Raw genomic sequence first — 20,337 nt, forward strand, 5'->3', positions numbered from 1 at the left:
GCGCTTGCTATATTTTGGGAACAAGCCACCTTTGTCCTCCTTGACACTCCCCAGTGCATACTGTGCCCCTGTCAGGCCCTGCAAGACCCACAAAACAACCCACAAGTCCTCAACCACGAGGCAAAGAAGGTACTGGAAATACTTTCAGCTCAAGGGGGTTAGAATTTAATCCACAGGATCCCATTACTGGGAGTGCCTGAAAGGTGATGTCGCCACATTCCTGCAGTATTCATGAAGCCCTGGTGACAGAAGGCAGCCACAGTCAGGGACAGCGCTAGGGCCGCAGACAGCGGGGCAGCGAGCGGGGCACAGCAACCAGCCCATCTGTCCATCCATCCGTGGGGAGGTAAGGAACAGCCCCAAACAGCACACATGGGACTAGACTCAGACCTGGGGACTTCCAGCAATCTCTGGGCACTGCAGGACTTGGCAGATCCTCTTGCATCACGTGCCATCCTTGGTATAGTCCAGGCTCTGCTCACTTGCTCCTGGAGCATACTTTAGCTCTATAAACACATAAATATATATATAGATAGACCTGTATACACACAGTTCAGTCCATGTGGCTTTCCTGGCAGTAGTCTGAATAAGCCTCCACTTCTCTCCAACCTTGTATGAATCTATCTGTCCACTGCTACAAAGGTCTCTTAAGCAATCAGAATACCCTCTGTTACCACCCCTGTTTGCTTACTGGTGTTTTTTCCCAGCCCGCACAAACTCCCGGCCCACTTCTAACCCAAGCCACCGTCCTTTCTGTGAAGGGTCTGCCAAGTCGCGGTGTCCCTGTTGCACCTAATACTGCAGGGATTGAGCAGTCCAGACGCCTGGGCAATGCAGCTCTGAAAAAAAAAGTGTAATGGGATATTTTAACCTGCATTTTCCTGGGAAGTGAGGAGGGCCCCTGTACCTCCTCTGCACTGCATCTCACTCACCCTCCACGAATCTCACCTGCCTCTGTCCCGCAGAGAAGCCCCCGGCAGCCTGGAACTCGGGGCCAAGCACCTGAGGGCCACCCGCATGGAGAACACCACGGCGCCGCCAGCTGTTGACGTGGACGAGGGCTTCGCCATGGCCTCTGTGGTGCTCATGTGCCTCTTCCTCCTGGCCGTGGTGATGCGATGCGCCAAGCTCGTCGCGGACCCCTACAGCGCCTTCTCGGCCTCCACCTGGGAAGAGGAGTAGATCAACTGAGCCGGTGTGCACTGGCCCCCACGTCCCCTGGTGCAAGGTCCCGCAGCGCCCCCCCACTACTGCCTGCTCTGGGGCTCCCAGGGCCCTGCTGCGCTCCAGCACCCCAGGACCCTCCATCGCCCCCAGGGCCCCCAGCACCGCCAGGCCCACCCAGCCTCTCAGGGCCCTCTCTCTCGTTGGGGCCCCCAGCCAGCCTCCCTCCCTCAGGCCCACCCAGCGTCCCAGGACCCCAGAGCCCCGCCGGGCGCCCCGGGGCCCTACCCCCCGCCGTCCCCTAGGAGGCAGCACCGTGCCTTTCCCGGGCCGCGGCCCCTTTAACGCCCCCCCAGTCCCTCCTTTCGCACATGCGCCTTGGCTCGCCCTGCCGCCAGGGCCCGGCGTGTGGCCGAGCGCCCCTCGCGCGTGCGCAGTGCCGCGGTTCCCCGCCGCGCTGGCCAGAGGGGGAGAATTGGGCTCCTGGCGTTGCCGTTACCGGAAGTGACGTCCCGCTGCTTCCTGTTTGACGCCGCGCCCCCCGCCCCCCCCAGCCTCAGCCTCCTCCTCGGTAACCGGAGTCGGGGCGGGCCTGGGCGCCGAGGTGGGGGCGGGGGGAGCCCGCGAGGCGGCCGTGGGGCGGCGGAGTCGGGGCGAGGGGAGGGGGCGGGCCTGGGGCCGCAGGGGCCTTGCGGAGGCCCCGGGCCGGGGCGCCGTGCGCTTGGAGCTGCCGCCCCCCGGCGCCTCCTGGCTGCTCGGCGGCCCCGGTGAGGAGGCGCCTTCCAGAGGCAGCGCTCTGCCCCAGGCAGCCTCCCGCAGCCCCCGTTCCCCGGCACGTCGCGTCCCCATCGCCGTCCTGCCGCCTCCCCCTTCTCGCACCCGGCACTCACGTCGACAGAAGCGGTCTTTGCGTTCGCGGGGCTGGAGGGAGGGGTTGTGGCTCGGAGCGTCCTGGGTGCAGTAGGGGGAGAAACACGAGCCGTAGGGCAGACGAAGAAAACCGCGAAGACTGGTTGCATTATTGCCAGGCCCGGATGAAATGGGGCTGCAGGTCTGGGCGTCCCTGGGACTGGACGTTATAACGATCCTTACCGCTAGCTTTCAAAAAACGGGGTTTGAGCTTTTGCCAGCGCTGTGCCTCAGGGAGGGTGTGCTACAGCCATAGGGTCTCACTGGGCTTTTCTCACCTCTCTGTGGTTTTAGGTGTGCAGCAGAAATGGATTCCCAGGAGATCAAAGAGCTGCAGCAAGAAGTGATGGAGGAACTGGGGATCTCCATGGAAGAGCTCCAGGACATCATCGATGAGGAGCTGGAGAAGTTTGAATGCGTAAAGCAGAGGAAGCAGCAGCTGGAGGAGCTGGAGAAGTGTGTGAAACAGAAGGAAGAAGAGGTGGCTCATGTTGACCGGCTCTTTGATGATGCTTCAAGGTGGGCGTGCTTGGAATTGTAGCCCTGGAATTGTGTCTGAGTGAGGCCTCAGAGAGTAGAGGAGGGGCAAATCAGGTGGCAGAGTCCCATGTTTTGAGTGCTGCCCATTTCCCTTCCATGTAGACTGACACCGTGGTTGGTTCTGCATTGATTCATTTGTATGTGGTTATTGAGGGATAATTAAAATTATTCCCCTGTGGCTTTGGATCCTTCAGGTGAATATTCTTACCTCACCTCATGACAGTTGTATTTAATTAGTAGCTCCCCAGTGGTTTTTCTGTAGTATTGTGAGATGTACAGTTGGACTCACCTTGTCTTTTGCTGTATCTGTCTCTTTTTTTCCCCCCAGAGCCATTGATAAATGTGAGATACTGGTAAAGGATCTGTACTCCAAGCTAGGCCTCCAGTATCGCGAGAGCAGTTCTGAAGACGAGGACTTGGCTGCCAAGCCTACAGAAGTGATTGAGATCCCAGATGAGGATGATGACGATGTCATGAGTATCGATTTGGGCTGGAAGAACAGTTCAGTATCTCATCATGCCACATGATGATAAGGAAGGGGTGGAGATATGGGCATGTCTTGGAGCAGGGGTGGAATGAGAGGAATAAGGGTGCCGTAAAGCTGGCCATAAGCCACAGTGGTCCTGAAGCAGAAGGTTGAATGGTAAATGCCTTCAGTTTGTGTGAGGAACGCTATCACTTGCATGGTCTGCCAAGGCCCCCGTAACTGTTCCATGGTTCCTGGAGTTTAGATTTGTTCAGGTGCCAAGCTGGGACCTTCCCTTTTTTCCACTTACCTGGTTATTGTCCCCATCAAAGGCTGCCTCTGCTGTGGAGAAGGTGCAAGTGCAGCGTGTTATGCATCTAGAAAGGATGACTTGATGAGTTAGTAAATGTCTTATTTGAGTGGATCTCCTGCCAAGGACAGAGGCAGCTTTTGAACGGTTGCTTTTCTCTGTTCCCTGTTCTTTCAGTGACTTTGTAAGATGGATTCTTCATCCCCAAGATGTTTTAAACTTCTTCTTTTCTCTCTAAACACAGGTGATACTAATCCCAAAATTGTAAAGGATCAGACTCTGGTGAGTTGGCAAAGACTTGACTATGGTGTACTTTTGTAGTTGAGTTTTGCTGGAACACTTAGGACATCGTTGTATTTGGTGGGGAAAGAAAAGTTGCATACTTTTTCTTATTCTCTTTATCTTTCCTTCTCTTCAGCTGCGTGAGGCCATGGCTGCAATGAGAAAATCTGCCCAGGATGTTCAGAAATTTATGGATGCTGTGAACAAGAAAACAAATGCCCAGGATGCACTAAAAGGTCAGTCTGTGAGAGCTTCCTGGAGCTGACAGATATTGGCTGACACCTGTGTGTGCCCTACCCTTGGTCCTGTCTGAATCTTGGCCTGTTTGTTTTCTTTCTGAAAAAGAAAATTACAATTTCTTTCTTTTCTGTTTCCCTGATGGAAAGACCTATTAGGATATACTGATTGCAAATTTCTGTTTTGTTTCTTTATGACCCTTCCAAAACCAACTACAAATGGTGGTGTTCCCATAACATGAGAGCTTTTTAGTGCTACTTAACCCTCGCTTGTTGATTACTCCATCCAGAGGCACTTAAAATTACTAGAAGAATAGCAGGAGTGCTTCCTGTCTCAGGTCTCACAAATACTCTTCCGTTGCATATGTAAGACAGTGAGTCTTTAGGCGGTTTCTAGCTTACTTCTGATTGTTCTTCTTTGGGTAGATGCGCAGACCCCTCAGCAAACTCCTGCCACTCTCCAGTCTGTTGGACCTGCTGCAGCTGGGAGCGATCTCAGCAATGATGGTGATCTGAACATTGGCATGAGGATCCTGGGCAAGAAGAGAACCAAAACATGGCACAAAGGAACTCTGATTGCCATCCAGTCTGTCGGTATGTCCTGTGCTTGCTGATGTCTTGGTGCTTCTGGCTTTCACTAAGCTTTGGTTTGCTAATTACTTTGAGCAGTTCCCGATGTGTCAGAGCACCTAATGCCACTTGAAAGAAGATCCAGTGAAAAGCACTGGACACTAATACAATGTTGTGAAAGTGACACATCACCATAATGACCTTCCGCTATCCAAATTCATTTGTGAGAGGCTTTCAAAAAAGTTCTGAGTGTGGTCAGAGTGGTATATGGTACTAGACTTCATGTATGAAATCATAGCTTTTATTGATCTTGCCCTGTTGAAATGTCTTTCAGGTGCTGGTAAGAAGTACAAAGTAAAATTTGACAACAAAGGGAAGAGTTTGCTTTCTGGCAATCATATTGCTTATGACTATCATCCCTCCCCGGAGAAACACTATGTTGGGAGCAGGGTTGTGGCAAAATACAAAGATGGGAATCAGGTTTGGCTGTACGCTGGCATTGTGGCTGAAACCCCAAACATGAAGAATAAAGACAGGTATTAATTCTCCTCCACAGTCATGTACCCCTCTCTTTTTTCCTCTTTTTTTTCCCCTTTTTTGCTAATTAGAAGGGAATTTTCTATAGTGGAAGCTACGTTCTTTTCTGACCTTTCCAGGGACTTAGTTCTCAATGTTTTTTCTTCAGCTTTTCTTATCTATGAAAGCTTTGTGTGGAGTTTCTCTTCTATTACTCATGTCCCTGAGTCAGAAATTATATTTGGTAATTCATTCAAATTATCACACAAAGGTAACTCTGCACTGCTCAAGGCATATAATACGGCATTAGCAAATGTGAGTCCTAGAAGTGTTTGTTGCCAGCAACGCTGCCAAAACACTTGAGGAGGAGAAACAGCATGTTTAAAGCAGTCTCTTCAGCTACATATAAATAAGGGGCAGGGCTTCTTCGATGTGGTTTTGGCTTGTGGTCTTTCTAAGAAGATTCATAAAGGGTGTAATCACCCTGCCTGGTTCAAATGTGGCTCTGCCATAAATGCCTAATTGTGTAAAGTCCTATCTGATAAGTGTTTAATAACTGAAAATGAACTGCATTTATTAGTCATATTGCAAATTTACTCCTCCTGGCTAGACTAGCTGTAATACTGATCTCTTGTAGTGCAACCTTGATGTGGCTCTTTATTCTGACGTTGTTGTTTGGAGGCATGCAGTACTAAGTTGGTGCCATGTCAGTCTTGTGGGCATAATCCTGGGAGCTCCTGGTCCGCTGTAGGCACTGAGACCACTTCCGTGGTCATCTCCTGTCTGCAGGTGGAGCCTTGGCAGTGTCCCTCAGCTCTCTTCCTGCGGTGCTCTTTGAGTCATGATGTGCAGCCTCATGTGCTGCTCGGTCCAAAAGACTCCAAAAATATCTTTGCTTGCAGAAATTAAGAGCAATTAAACTGTCTTTTCCCTCCCTGTGGCTGAGGCACAGAAGGAGTCTGGAGTTGAGGGAAGAGGGCCCGGCTGTGCTATGCTGCTGGGAAGCCTTTGGGCAGCTTCTCTTTTTGTTGTCTTTGGGAGCACAGGCATAGCTCTGGGCTGTTCGGAAACAGTGGGAGTGGCAGTACTGGGAAGCTCGTGAGTTCCTGGCAGAAATGATAATTTTTTTCTGTCTTCACCTGTCATACCTGTTTGAGGGCCTTTGTGATTGGTGGAAGGAAGAGGAGGGTTTCTCCGCTTCCATTATATGATGTGTAGCTGCATTTTATTTAGTTGCATTTCTAATTTCCAACTTGTAGCACACATTCTCTTTGCTTTTCTCTAGGTTCCTGATCTTCTTTGATGATGGCTATGCTTCATATGTCAAGGAGTGGGAGCTGTACCCAATCTGCAGGCCACGTGAGTGATCTCTGCCTCTTCTATGTCCTAACACTGAAACTTTATGGAGGGCTTTAGGGCATATGAAGGAGCCTCGCTCAAAAGTGGAGGTTTTGCATGTCACCTTCCAGTGCTGTGCCTGTGGAGATTTGCTTCGCATATGAAGCGGGAGAAAATAATGGCTTCTTACCCGCACAGTGTGTGCACTCCTTGCACTCTATGTGCCTTAACATGGCTACATGCCCTACCACCAAGATTGCTGCTTGATTGTTCTTATGTAAAGATCTGTATGGGATCCTCTTTGTAAAAGAGTCAAAGATCCTCTTTGTAAAAGTCTTTCATCATCTTCATTTTCTCCTGTCCATCCCTTTCTGAACAGTTAAAAAGACTTGGGAAGACATAGAAGATGTTTCTTGTCGTGATTTCATTGAGGAGTACATCACAGCCTACCCCAACCGTCCCATGGTGCTGCTGAAGAATGGCCAGTTGATCAAAACAGAATGGGAAGGGACCTGGTGGAAATCCAGAGTGGAAGAAGTGGATGGCAGCCTGGTCAAAATCCTTTTCCTGGTATGGCAATTTCCCCTCTCCCATTAGAAGGGGAAGATGGGCTTAAATTTGAGTGAGGGGTCTGACTCTGTGGGTCTGATCAAATCTATTTTCATTGCTAATGTCAGACAGAGTTTTGGACCAAGCAGGTGTTTTGCTTACTCTGCTAATTTCTACTGTGTATAGATGTGAAGGTGAGACTTTAATTTGATGATGAAAACTTCAAAAGCTCTTTAAAGTATTTTGCATGTAAAACTTTAAGAGCAAACTGCAATTAACAGATGAATAAGAAACAAAACCTATCATCTGCACATGTTCTGTCCTGGTCCTTTCTTGATGTAAGCTCCTAGCAATGTGTTCTGTCCAAGTGCTGGTTTGAGAAGCAGGAGAGAAACAGAATCTGCAATATTCTGCTTGCTCAAGTTCTACAAATTGCAGAAAAGATACTTACTTTTCTGTGCCTACTTGGGTCCCTTTCTGCTGAAATAACTGCATAGCCACTGGTGCTGAGAAAGATGTGTATTTTCAGATTTTAACCTCACTGTCCTAGAACAGATTCCTTTTCATGCAGGGGAGTTCGCGTATCACCTGGGGTAGTCTGATTTCTCCAACAGTGCCTTGCTGATCAGTTGGTGGACTGAGAAGAGAGCTGCATGTGAAGTTTGAGGTCTTAGTGGAGGGCCTCTTTCTAGACTGGAGGCAAAAGCGGGTTTGTAGTCAGTGTTCCCCTGGACATGAAGAAGTATTTACTGCCTTGGCTGCATGGTCTTTCATGGTCCTTCAGTTTGATGCTTTGTCTCCTCTCAATTCAGTTCTGCTGACTTTAAAAGCATCACTGCTGTCTCCTGGGTTTATATACTTCATCTAGGAAGCTCTTGCTGTGCTGTGAGTGGTGCTGCCTTCTCCTTTTTGCAGGATGACAAACGCTGTGAGTGGATTTACCGGGGTTCCACACGCCTCGAGCCCATGTTTAGCATGAAAACTTCCACAGCCTCTACCCAAGAAAAGAAGCAAAGTGGACAAGCAAGAACTCGTCCCAATGTTGGTATGTTTAATGTGTATCCTGGAATTTGAATGAATGCATTGTGGGCTTTTTTGTGCATTTTATTGTTTTGCTTTTTTTAGTAGAACTCCTGGAGTCTGAGATCTACAAAGGGCTTTATCTACTGGCATAAGGATGTAGCAAAAGCAGACTGCAGTTGTGTGAAGTGGCCAGAATCTGTTTGTGGTGACTGGCTGTGACTCAGAGATCAGCCAGTGTCCCATTGTTAATTGCAAATGCTTGTGTTTTGGTTGCCTTCATGAACTAAGTCAATGTTTTGTGACTAGTGCAACAAACTTTGTTTGATGCAGAGACTTTCCTTTTTGATACTTTGCTTTTTCTCCTTCCCCACTAGGTGCTGTCCGGAGCAAAGGGCCTGTAGTACAATATACACAAGATTTAACCGGAGCCGGTACTCAGTACAAACCCCTAGAGCAAATGCAGGCAGCTTCGCTGGCTGCACGGTCCATTTCTCCACAGCCTGCTGAGATGGAGTAAGTACTTGAGTCAGTTCTCTGCTTCCGCCACTACCTCCTTTTTGTTTTGTGTCCTGTGCTCAGCTCTTTCAGGCACCACCCTTTCTGTGTAGAGGAATCCTCAGGTGCAGGTTTCCTCCATGGCTAGACTTGTTTCCTGGTTATACGAACTGTTTTTAGTTGTGCTTCTGGGGAAAACTGTAGATAAGGGCTGCTGGATGACTAACTGGGGGCGGGAGGGCTGACAGCCCAGCACTCCCTGAGCCAAATGCCTTGTTCTTACCCAGGGCTAAAGCTTTGCACTTAATGTATTTCCAAGTTAGAACATTTGCTGCTTCTCTTCTGAAAATCTGAATTGCTCCCTCGTGTCACGTCCAGGCACTGGTCTCCGGCTGCCTTGCATTCCTCCACTTGGACTGACCTGCTCACAGACCTCAATGACTTACAAGGCACTGAGAACTCAGGATCAGTGGTTGGTCTTGGTGGTCGCGAACCAAACCAGATAAAACTAAGCTACGGCCAAGTCACACACATGCCTCCTCCCACCAGGGGCCCAAGTGGGATGTTCTCAGAGGTGCGGGTTTGTGCTGAAGGAGGCCTGGATGAAGGAGGAACTCGGCCTTGTGACGAAGGGAGCATGTTTGAGAACACCAGGGTACCTGAGCATGTGCTCTGGGACTTTAATAACTTTGTAGGGGAGAGAGATGCTGTCCCAGTTCATTTTTGTCACCAGTGTGGATTTCCCATCCGAATTTATGGACGCCTGGCTCCCTGCCAGCATGTTTTCTGCTGTGACTGTGCCTTGCTACATGGGCAAAAGGGAGAAAGGAGATGCCCCAACTGTAAGGAACCTGTGCAGCAAGTGAAGTTTTACTCACCAGATGCTCTTTAGGTGTAGCAGCGTGTCAGAAACTCTGTGTGCCCCCAGCCTCCATTCTCAGAATTGGATTCCTCTCCAAATACCAGTGCAATATGACTCATTCTGCCCCTGGATGTGGGGACTAACTAGGAAATGCTCCTCCTGTTCTGTTCTGACCTAGACTTGAGAATTGAAGCCACAGTCCTGTTCTTCATCTCTTGCATAACCAAGAAGAGAGGCCCAGAGCCAAAGGAGGTCTGCTCCAGCATGAGGAATGCAATGCTGGCTCCTAGACCTTCAGTCTAGGGCTCCACCTGTGAACGGAAGAAGAGCTGTGCTGTCTCCCTAACACTAAGGCACCCTGTCGAGGGTGTAGGAAGGATGTGCAAAAGCACAACATGAAGACAATAAAGTTGTACTGCTGGGATCTGCCATCCTGCAGTCTTGCTGACTGACAAATCTCCTTTTCCATTTAACAGTCCTTGCAGTGGTTACAAGAAACACTTTTTTTCTCTCCCCACAGTGGCTTTGACTTTAGGATCTTGTTTTCAGATTTAATACAAGCAGACACTACAGCCATTTCCCCACCCTGCCACTAAGTATTGAACTGCTTCAAAGACAACTTTTTTTTTTTTTTTTACACCACTGACGGAAGGCAGCATACTACTGTCTTGAAGGATACTTTTGGGTTAATTAAACATTGGTTTTAGGTTATTAAAACCAAGAGATTGATTTCTTTGCTCCAGTGTTTTGTTTACTCTGAGGAAGGCCTGGTTCTCTTCCCTCTCTTCAGGCTCTTTTACAGTGCCAGGGAACTGCTAGTGTCAGCCATTTCTGGCTGTCTAAAGCCTGTTGACAGAAGCATCTTTCTCTTGCTCTTGAATTTCTAAATGTGTGTTTAACACCTTTCTTGTAAGGCAGATGTTTGCTGAAGTTGTCACCCCTTCCTGCTCTTACTCTCTCTTCCTTTTATGCCCTGATAACATAACTGCATTTTTCCACCTGTGGAAAAACTAGTGCCTTGCTTGGGGTGGCTTTTGTTTTATCAGTATAAATGGACTGAAGACTTCCACTGTTGTTTTCTCTGAGTGTGAGGACTGCTGTCTTCCAGATCACTCCCACTGTCCTGATATTGTGTATTGGGCTGCAGAGGTGTTTGGGAGCCCCTCATAGCCCTTTTGTCAGTGATATTATTACATTCCCTTGTACAGTCTTATCTCGGTGCTTGTTAGGGACAAAAAAAGCCTTCTGTACTTCTTGTTCCTCCCACTGCTCAGTACTGTAGCACTGACTGAGCCTCTGTAAAGTCATTTCTGCTGTTGCAGGGGTTTCTTCATGCCTTGGTTTGTCCAGCTTCCTGAAGTGAAGGCGTTGGACATGCTCGTTACATTCCCTCTCACCCTCATGCCTCACTTTCAAATAAATAGCTTTACAGCAGAAGTCACTTTTAAAAGTGGCTGAATTCTGACATTTGGTTGGAATTATTGTGGGATTGCAAACAGCACATGTAATCGGAAGTGAGCTAATTTCCACAGTTGTTAGGAAGAACCTGTTCAGTTTCTTTTGTCTGGGCACTGTTAACCTCATTGGTTGAGGATTATTTTGGTTCTCCTGTCTGTCTGAATCCTACCAGTTGTATGAACGTATGCACCTTGCAAATCACCTCTCTTCTTCCCTTTTGCAGATGCTCTGACAGTCAGCTGGCCCAGTCGAGAAAGCAAGTGGCCAAGAAAAGTACTTCCTTCCGTCCTGGCTCTGTGGGCTCTGGGCAGTCTTCACCTTCTTCACCTGTTCTGAGTGATACACCTCCTGCCGGAAGGACCGGTGCATCCCAGCAACATCGGTAAACAAAGCTTGTTCACACTTGGTACACGTGCAGCAGAATCCCTGGGTCCTTCTGAGAGTTTGGCGGTGCTGATACACATTTGGGGCTTGTTTCTTTTAGTGCAGGTCTGTCTTTTGGTATGGACTGAAACCTTTGCCAGATTGTCCTGAGCATTTGTTGTCAGCTTACCTTATTTTCCCTCCCAGACAACCGTTTGGTACATTTTGTCATTGACTTGAGCTTGGAGGGTCTGTTCTCAGCACTGACCAGCAATTACCCCAGCAGGGCCCTGGCCAAAGGCTTTGACCTGCTTGTTTTTGAATGACTCCTGTTTCCACAAGCTTTCTGGGGCTTGAGCGTGGAGCCGGTATTAATCTATATCTGCAGGTGGCTTTTCCACAGTGGTGGCTTTGTCACAGTACAGAAGCCATTGATCCTTGTTCTGAGATCACAGCTGGCTTGTTTCTGCTTCCTTAGTTCTGATTTTTTTGTGTGTGTTCACCGTGGCTGGTAACCGTCCCTTTGGGACATGCGCTGCTTTACTATAAGGGAATGCTGGAGCTTGTGTCTAATTGAACCAGGTAGGAAAGCCAGTGAGGTGTCCCAGCGCATAACTAGCAGCTACTTTGTTAGGAATTAAGTGTCTAAAATCCATTTGCAGATTTAGGAGCAAGCACTGCTCTTCCTTAAGCTGCAGTTACTCAGCTTGTTCCTTTTAATGTAACAGGTTCTCAAGTGGCCAGGCAGGCACTGGCACAGCACAGACCTTCCATGGCATGATGGACCGTGTGCCCAATGAGCCCTCTTACCGAGCCCCGCTGGAGAAACTATTCTACCTGCCGCATGTCTGCAGCTACACCTGTCTGTCCCGCGTCCGTCCCATCCGCAGCGATCAGTACCGCAGCAAGAATCCCCTGCTCATCCCGCTGCTCTACGACTTCAGACGGATGACAGCCCGCAGACGGGTTAACCGCAAGATGGGCTTCCATGTCATCTACAAGACACCGTGCGGGCTGTGCCTGCGAACCATGCAGGAAATTGAGCGCTACCTTTTTGAGACAGACTGTGACTTCCTTTTCCTGGAGATGTTCTGCTTGGACCCATATGTGCTGGTAGATCGTAAGTTCCAGCCCTACAAACCCTACTACTACATTGCAGACATTACCAAGGGCAGGGAGGATGTGCCACTGTCTTGTGTCAATGAGATTGATAACACCCCGCCACCACAGGTGGCCTACAGCAAAGAGCGCATCCCAGGCAAAGGGGTGTACATCAACACCAGCTGGGAGTTCCTCGTGGGCTGTGACTGCAAAGATGGCTGCAGAGACAAGTAGGTGACTCCTTGTTTGCTGCGGGGCCTGGTGGGTGGGGGCCAGCACCTGGACTGTGCTGCCTGCCCTGATAACAACCCTTTCCTGGCTCAGCTGAACAAACTGCAGCATTTGGTGTGACCTTCAGAAAGATTGTTGATGTCTTCAGCCTCCCAATTAACCTTAGCTATGTGTGATGAATATCAGCGTACCTTCTTGTCCCATTGTGGCAAAGCTGAGCTCTCAATATGCTCTGTTTGTGTAGTCTTTTCTTTTACAGCATTTATGCTTCTGATCTCTGCTGTGTGATACAGCATTTGATTCTGCTGTTCTAAAGTTGTGCTGAGCAGAAGTTCTTCCTCAGGGGCTGTCCAAGGTGGACCTGCAGTGGACTTTAAGCCCATGCAGCCCTGGTGGGCCACAGGTTTTACTCCTGGTCAAGTCCTGGGCGCTCAACTCTGCGTATATACATGCAGAAAGATGCAACTTTTTTTTTTTAATTCCTGCAAAACCGGTGTGTAAAACTAACCTCTGGGGCCTGGGTGGGTTTTTCTGTGTCTGTCTCTAGATCAAAATGTGCTTGTCACCAGCTGACAGTCCAAGCAACTGGCTGCACGCCAGGTGGGCAGATCAACCCCAATTCAGGATACCAGCACAAAAGGCTGGAAGAATGCCTCCCAACAGGGTGAGTAGAGCTGTGCCATCTCTTCTCCTCACAAATACCAGCCCCAGAAACTTGGCCTCTGATGCTATCAAGAGGCAGTATTTCCTGAAGCTAAGTGCAGATACTGAAAACCTGCCTCTCTGTTCTTGATTCATCTGTTAACGTGTGGCCTAGGGTGTCTATGCATTGCTGCGGTATCTGGCAACCACAGTCTCACAGTCTCCCTACTCTGCTGAGCTTTAAGTCACTGCTGTTGCAGGTCCCTTTGCATCGTTCCTGGCACAACATCAAATCTTGGGATATGTCTTTCTCAGGGAAGATGATTAAGGTCCCAGAGAGAGGTTTCACTGTTCTCCTTTCTTTCAGGGTTTATGAGTGTAACAAGAGATGCAAGTGCAACATTAACATGTGTACCAATCGCTTGGTCCAACATGGGCTCCAAGTCCGGCTACAGTTATTCAAGACTCAGAACAAAGGCTGGGGCATTCGTTGCCTTGATGATATTGCTAAAGGCTCTTTTGTCTGCATCTATGCAGGTAGGATCTCACCCCGCTGAACAAGGAGTTAGAAACCACTTAGGTTTGAAACAGCTGCTGTGAATGAAAAGCCTTTGCTGAGCCAGTGTTCTTCCAGGTGGTCATACGTATGCAGATACGAAACTAGTTTGTGTTGCTTAACAGGAGGGAAAAAATAAGTACTGAAAAGACCTGGTTGTGTCCGGCTTGTGTCAGGCCTGAGACGTATGCTTTGTTTATCTCAAAATGCAAAACCCATTGGAATGGGTGTGAAGCTCTTCCTGTGCTTGTTAAAGAAACAGGAAGGTAAAAACTTAGATGCTGAATTTGCAGCATTTTGATGCCCTTACCTTGCCCAACTCTGAAACAAAATGCTGCAGAAACTGGTATGGCTGCAGCGCCAGTGTCAAGAGAAGTGATCAGATCCCTAGAGCTGTCTCTGTGCACTGAGGGTGAATCAACATCTACCTGCTTCCTGTTTACATTGAACCAGTCCCTGAGACATGGGCACAAACCAATAAAATGCAGAAGTTGCACAGCATGGTTGCATTAACTCTGAAAAGAAACTAACCATGTGTATTGCCTGACTTCCTGTGTTTTGTTTTCTTGCCTTAATATTGTTTCTGTGCTACACCCTCACCTCCAGTCCAAAGCCTTCAGAGAAAAAGGCAGTCACCATGTTTGAGTTGCTGTTCAGAGATTTCATTGCTGGAAGCCTGTGTGTTAACAAGGGTCCACTTCAGGTCAGGCATGTGCTTCAGATTTTTACTACCTCGAGTATTAGGATAATATGTTTTCCTTTCTCAGCCCAGCTTTGGAATAAGGTGCCATCAGTCCTGTTTCTTCATCACTGAGCCCTTGGAGAGGACAAAATGGGTGGGGTAGGAATATAATCTCTGGAAAACTCAGTTTGCTTTTTATTTACCACTGCCAGGGAAAATTCTCACAGATGACTTTGCTGACAAAGAGGGATTAGAGATGGGTGATGAATATTTTGCAAACCTGGATCACATTGAGAGCGTGGAGAACTTCAAGGAGGGCTATGAGAGTGATGCAAAATGCTCATCTGACAGCAGTGGAGTCGACCTCAAGGAAGAAGAGGAGGAAAACACAGGCACTGAGGAGCAGGAGGAGTCCAATGAGGACAGCTCTGATGACAACTTCTGCAAGGATGAGGACTTCAGCACCAGCTCGGTATGGCGCAGCTATGCGACACGACGGCAGACCCGTGGCCAGAAAGAGAACGGGCTGTCAGAGACAGCCTCCAAGGACTCGGGGCTCACCCGGCAAATCAGCCACGATGAGATCGCAGTAGCTGCCTCCTGTAAGCTGCCAGTGTCGGAGGAGACCTCCAAAAACAAAGTAGCCTCGTGGCTAAGCTCCAACAGCATGTCCGATGGCTTCCAGGACAATGACAGTGCCTCCTCCTTCAAGATGAGTGAGGGTGGTGAAGTCAAGGCCTGCAAAACAGATCTCCCTGTTGAGAGAGAGAAAGCATCTGCTCCTGTCCTGGGTGATGTGGATGGAGAGTCAAAGGCACTGAAGAAAGATGTAAGGAAGGTTTGTGGGACTGGGATATGCATATTGCAGCCTGCTTTGCAGGCATGGATGTAGAAACTAAGACACAGATGTGCCTTAACTGTGCTCTTGCTTGAATGGCTTTTCAGCACAACTAGGTCGACTGTGATGCTGTTTGATGTGTGTCCCCTTGCCCTATTTACTTGGCTTTTGCCACCATGGGGGATGTGGAGGTGCCCTTTCCCTTCCTTGGGCACGTGGTGGTACAGAGGCTGTGAACAAGTGACTCAGCATGAGCTGGGCTGAGCTTGCCCCAGCTCAGCACCACTCCTGCCCCAGGGTGCTGCGTGCCTATGCAGAGGGTGTGCAGTCCTGAGAAAGGGAGCCACCACAGCCCCTGCCTGGCTGCCTGAGCTGGTGTGGAGTGAGCTCAGTCAGGGCTGGGGACAGTGTGGAGACGGAGGTGGTCTCTGTCCATCCTCTTGCTCTGGAGAAGGGGACTCAGAGCCCCACCAATGGGGGGTTAAGGATGGGGGATTTACAATCATAACTTGGCTCTTCTGGAGCACCCCAAGGACTGGGTGTCACTCTGAGCAGTAGGGACGCCCAGGCTGATATTTTGCAAGCATATCCACAGAAGGGTTGAAGAATGCTCCAAAAAGGAGAAATCTTAATCTTCTGTGTTTGTCTCTTGTGCAGGAACCTGAAGATTCAAGCAAATTTCCTGGGTAAGGTTTCTTAAATCACATTTTCCTGCTTTTTATTTCCAAATTTCCCTCTGAATGAATTGCTGCAATTCTAGGGTTCTACTCTATTACTGCCATTGCCAGAGGGAGCTGAGAGGCTGGGAGGGCCTGGGCTGTGCCCTGGTGTGCACTGGCAAATTTAAACACTTGGAGATGATGGTCTCTCCCAGCTCTGCTTTTTTCAGCTGCTGGGTCTCTACCTGGCTTGCAGACAGGCCTGGTGGAGATAGAAGTATGACCTGCTCTTCTCCTCACCTCATAGGCTAAGCGACTTGGGAAGGATGTATGGCTACAACCCGAGCCCTCCCAAACTAGAAGGAATCCGGAGGCCGACAAGCAAAACAGCCCTGCTGCAGAGCAGACGACACTCTGTCCCCCTGCAGCCCACCACAGAAGTAAGCGCTGACCCTTCAAGCTTCAGACATGGGCTACAAGGGGTGAGCCTGGTTCTGCCTTATAGCCCCAAACTGATTTGGTGAAAGCCTTGAACTTTTGGGTTTTGTATATGCTGCTTTTGTTCCCAGCTGAGTACCAGAGCAGTGCCTTTGGTTCCTAGTTGTGATTTCTTGGAGAATTCTGACTTCCTTCAGACAGTGTGGATCTCTCTTGGTTCTGAAAGCCCAAAAATTAGGAGAGTTTTTGTGTTTGGTCTTCATGTTAGAATGGGATGTAGCACCTTGGTTTGCATGCCCAGCACCCCAGGGATCTATTGGTCAGAGGAGCTGGGGCTAGGAAGCCATCTGTTGGGGGGATAGTCATCACTGGCCTTTGTTTTGGGGTTATTCTCCCTTCCCTGCAAAACCCAGAGCACCTGATGGGCCAAAGAGGATTCATCTCTGCACTGGTGCCACAGGATTAAGCAGCCCCCTGAAGCCCCACTGCAGATTGGCCTGTGAGGTGGGGTTTCTGTCCCCTTGTGGCTCAGTGTCCACGTGTGTTTGCAAAAGGGCTTCCTAGAGTATGGAGTAAAAGAGTAAAATACTATTTAGAGAAAAAGGAGCCTTGAATGTCAGTTGGAAAGCATTGGACCAATGCTCTCCCCTACCCAGGCTACACTCACGAGATGCTAATGCCTTTTTGCAGGATGTGCTGACCCTGTCAAGCAGCACAGACAGCGAGGGGGAGAACGGGCAGACAGCGGCAGGGCAGGCCCAGGGCACCACCAATGACAGTGATGACATCCAGACCATTTCGTCAGGCTCTGAGGAAGAAGAAGGGGATGACAAGAAAAACCCCTCTGGCTCAGGTGAGGATAGCTGCACCGCACTGGGTGAGGAACACTGAGAAATGAGAGGTGTTGCAAGAAATACTGGCCAGAAACCACCAAGAAGGGTTGATAGTTGCTGCCCCCATTGGCAGGGCATAGCAGCCATATTTCATGTCCTGCTCCAAACGCCTCTGAGCTAAGTGTTACAGCCAAGGCAGGAAGCTTCCCAGTGCCCTGCTTGTGCTAAAACTCTGCAAAAGCCAGTCTTCAAGTTCTACATAATAGTGAATATATAAGAGAAAGCAACTGCGTGATGCTTTTTATGGTGGGTTTCCCGTCTCTCCTGGGTTGGGTGGAGAGCTGGGAGATTTCCAGGAGCCGTTCCAAGGTTGTGTTTTAGATCTGAGCTGCATCTCTAAGAGGCTTATCACCCCTTTGTGAGAGCAGAGCACCTTGGGTTGGCAACACTACTGTGGGGTTCCTCTTTGAGAGGTGGAGAGAGGAAGTGGCAGCCTTTGCTCCTCTGTTGTGGCAGGTCCTGTTAAGAGGCAGGTGGCAGTGAAATCCACCCGAGGTTTTGCCCTGAAATCTACTCATGGGATTGCCATCAAGTCAACCAACATGGCAGTGGCCGACAAGGGTGAGAGTGTACCTGTCCGCAGAACCACACGGCAGTTCTACGATGGAGAGGAGTCTTGTTATATCATTGATGCCAAACTGGAGGGGAACCTGGGCCGTTACCTGAATGTGAGTCACAGCCCTCAGCAGCTCTGTGGGAGCGCTGTTTGAGTGTGATTTGAAGTAATCTGACCTTGGATAACCACCCTAAACCTTGGTTTGTTGTCCCTGCCAGTCTCTGTTATGTTGGGTTGCTAACTGTGTGGTGTGATGCTGGTTAGGAGCTGAACCACCTCCTGGCCACCCCAGCCCCTCCTCAAAGGGTACAAGTGGATGATTGTTGCTGATTTGGGCAAGATTTTGGATGTATTTGGGGTGAAACTAACCCTGCTGCTCCAGTACAGTGGTTTCACTCCGTTCCTGGATGAATTGTGGATAGCAGACAAACCTGTTTGCCCCTTGCTTCAAGGTGGCAATGGAAGCCCTGAAAATAGGGGATGAAGAGGGAATGTCTCTGGTTTTCTTAGTACCCTTGGCATCTGAGAAGAGAAAGGGACATATCTGAGGTAACCTGTGCTTTTAGTGGGCCTCTTCCTGCCCAGGAGTAGATAAACACAAACAAAAAGAGAAAAGAGCAGGGCTAACAGGATGATTCCCCACCCCCAGGGTGAAACAGGGGAGGCTGTTCCAGCCCCATGACATGTGGTAAGTGGGATGGCCAAGTCAGTCCTTCCAATGACCGTTACCTTTGCCTACGTGGATCTAATGACTCATCCCTAGTCATGCAGGCAGGGGAAGGAGTGTGCCCTGTCTCATCAGGATTTCACTGAACACAGCAGTCAAATCAGGAATGCTGCTTGTTTATAAAGGATTATATTTATTGCTGGCTGGTCTGCATCCCTCCTGACACAGGAACTTGCTTAGTGTTTGTCTCTGGTCCATTTGCAGCATAGCTGCAGCCCAAACCTCTTCGTGCAGAATGTTTTTGTGGATACACATGACCTCCGCTTCCCCTGGGTCGCCTTCTTTGCTAGCAAGTAAGTCAGAGCGCTTGGGGAAGGGCGGGTGGACAGTGCCCACTGACAATTTGCGGGCCTTGGTTGAATCCAGCCCCTTGGCTGGGGCTGCGTGACCAGTGTGGGCTGTTTCCTCCTGGTAACCACTGCCCTGGTTTCATACCAGCCTGAGCAGGGAGAATGGGCTTGGAGATGAGTTGGGTGAGGACTTCTCTTCCTGTGATAGATTCTGGTGCGGTTTGCATCAGTTTGGGGCCTTTCCAAAGGGGAGAGATGAGCACGGAGTAGTTGGCTGCGTGGGGTGTTTGAGTCACCAACAGCAGAAGGATGAGCCGCCACCTCACAGGCAGCACCGGGCAGGGGTGAGTCCCTGCTGTGTGCCTCTCTGGCGCCACAAGCATGATCTCCCCTCAGTGAAGCCCCATGGGAGTGATTCATCAGGGAACTTTGTCCCTTGTTCACTCTGGAGCCAAATGCAGCTCTGCTGGCTGCTTCACTCTTGCCCTGGGTAAAGCTGGACTGCCCTGCCCTGGCTGGAGAAGCTGTATGTAAGCTTTGCTCTCTGCTAGCAGGAGATCCTCCTGTTTGGAACAGCCTATTCTCCCAGCCTGTCCTCGTTGTGCACTTACTTGTTTGTTGATTCTTTCCAGGAGGATACGAGCTGGCACAGAGCTGACATGGGACTACAACTATGAAGTGGGCAGTGTAGAAGGCAAAGAGCTGCTGTGCTGTTGCGGGGCTATTGAGTGCCGTGGGCGGCTGCTCTGAGCCCACTGGTGCTCCCCAAGTGCTGCTGGCCTGGTCCTAGCTTTCCCTTTGTGAGGGTAAAGTACTGTTTCTTCTGAGCAGAGAAGGCGGTGGTTGTTTACTGGTAACTGTTACAAAGCTGAGTACCATGGCTTTGAGTTCTCCTGTTCACTTGAAAATTGGATCATCAGCTGAATGCAGACCAGAACCTGGTGTAATGCACCTGGAATGGCTACAGTAGGGGGTAACACCCAAGCCAGCTACCTGATGCTGGGAGCTTTGGCTCTACTGTGTCCCATGGGCTACATTAGCCCTACACCAGACTGATTTGTCTCAACACCACAGAAAAGGGCATTTGCTGAGCTGTGATGTAAGACATCTGATGGAGGTCCTTAGCTGTCACACAAGCAGCTGTTACTGCTCTCTTCTAGCTCTACTGAACTTAAGTCAGAAACCTCCGGGCAGCTCCAGCCCATGCCGATGGTGCTGCTAGTCAAGTGTTTCCAGCAGGAAATACTTCTTAGAGACTCGAGGGAAGCACTTCATCGTTGGGATGGGGCTGTTGCTGTCCCTGCAGCCTTAGGACCGGACTGGGAGGGAAGTGACAATGGTGAGGCTAAGCCATGTAAGAATGGACCAGTCTGGGGGGTATAGCAATGCAAGTCAAGTTGGGTGGAAAAAAGCATCTCTCCTCGGCTCCTAGCTGTAAAAAATTGTATTGTTGTTGAAAAGCAATAAAGTGTGTTTTTCTACTAAAATTTTGCTCAACTTCACCCCCAGCTTTCTTTTCTTTTTGGCCACTTTGATCTGTGTCATGAGGTGACAGTAATGCTAAGGGCCAAGGGGCGCTGTGGTGGCAGAACAGGGGTGAAAAAATAAACCTGCTGCAGCAAGGACACCCCTGCTGCTGTCAC

General features: G+C 49.5%; 1 protein-coding gene and 1 long non-coding RNA gene across 8 annotated transcripts; one reads left to right on the forward strand and one right to left on the reverse strand.

Moving 5' to 3' along the window:
* Positions 1-149: 149 nt before the first annotated feature.
* LOC121060708 lies at positions 150-2,177 on the reverse strand. Of its 2 annotated transcripts, none has more exons than XR_005814907.1 (3): positions 2,055-2,177; positions 949-1,166; positions 150-837 (listed from the first exon to the last, which is right to left on the reverse strand). It is a non-coding gene; the product is annotated as an uncharacterized LOC121060708 (long non-coding RNA). The 2 variants fall into 2 exon arrangements; XR_005814908.1 differs by lacking the exon at positions 2,055-2,177 and adding an exon at positions 1,249-1,423.
* SETDB1 (SET domain bifurcated histone lysine methyltransferase 1) lies at positions 972-20,175 on the forward strand. 6 transcript variants are annotated; one of them, XM_040538732.1, is made up of 22 exons: positions 972-1,195; positions 2,368-2,592; positions 2,942-3,114; positions 3,634-3,671; positions 3,808-3,907; positions 4,334-4,501; positions 4,812-5,013; positions 6,279-6,352; positions 6,711-6,901; positions 7,796-7,925; positions 8,278-8,416; positions 10,942-11,100; positions 11,810-12,412; positions 12,961-13,077; positions 13,423-13,592; positions 14,506-15,122; positions 15,789-15,817; positions 16,098-16,272; positions 16,919-17,081; positions 17,578-17,789; positions 18,609-18,697; positions 19,327-20,175. In XM_040538732.1, the coding sequence occupies exons 1-22, from the start codon at positions 1,119-1,121 to the stop codon at positions 19,442-19,444; spliced, it is 3,969 nt and encodes a 1,322-aa protein (XP_040394666.1). In that variant the 5' UTR covers positions 972-1,118; the 3' UTR covers positions 19,445-20,175. The 6 variants fall into 6 exon arrangements, with proteins under 6 accessions (XP_040394666.1, XP_040394668.1, XP_040394671.1 ...); XM_040538734.1 differs by having other exon boundaries at positions 16,098-16,230; XM_040538735.1 differs by lacking the exon at positions 972-1,195 and adding an exon at positions 2,065-2,215.
* The last annotated feature ends 162 nt before the right edge of the window (positions 20,176-20,337 follow it).

The sequence above is a fragment of the Cygnus olor genome, chromosome 28 (assembly GCF_009769625.2).
Source record: "Cygnus olor isolate bCygOlo1 chromosome 28, bCygOlo1.pri.v2, whole genome shotgun sequence".
Lineage (NCBI taxonomy): Eukaryota > Metazoa > Chordata > Aves > Anseriformes > Anatidae > Cygnus > Cygnus olor.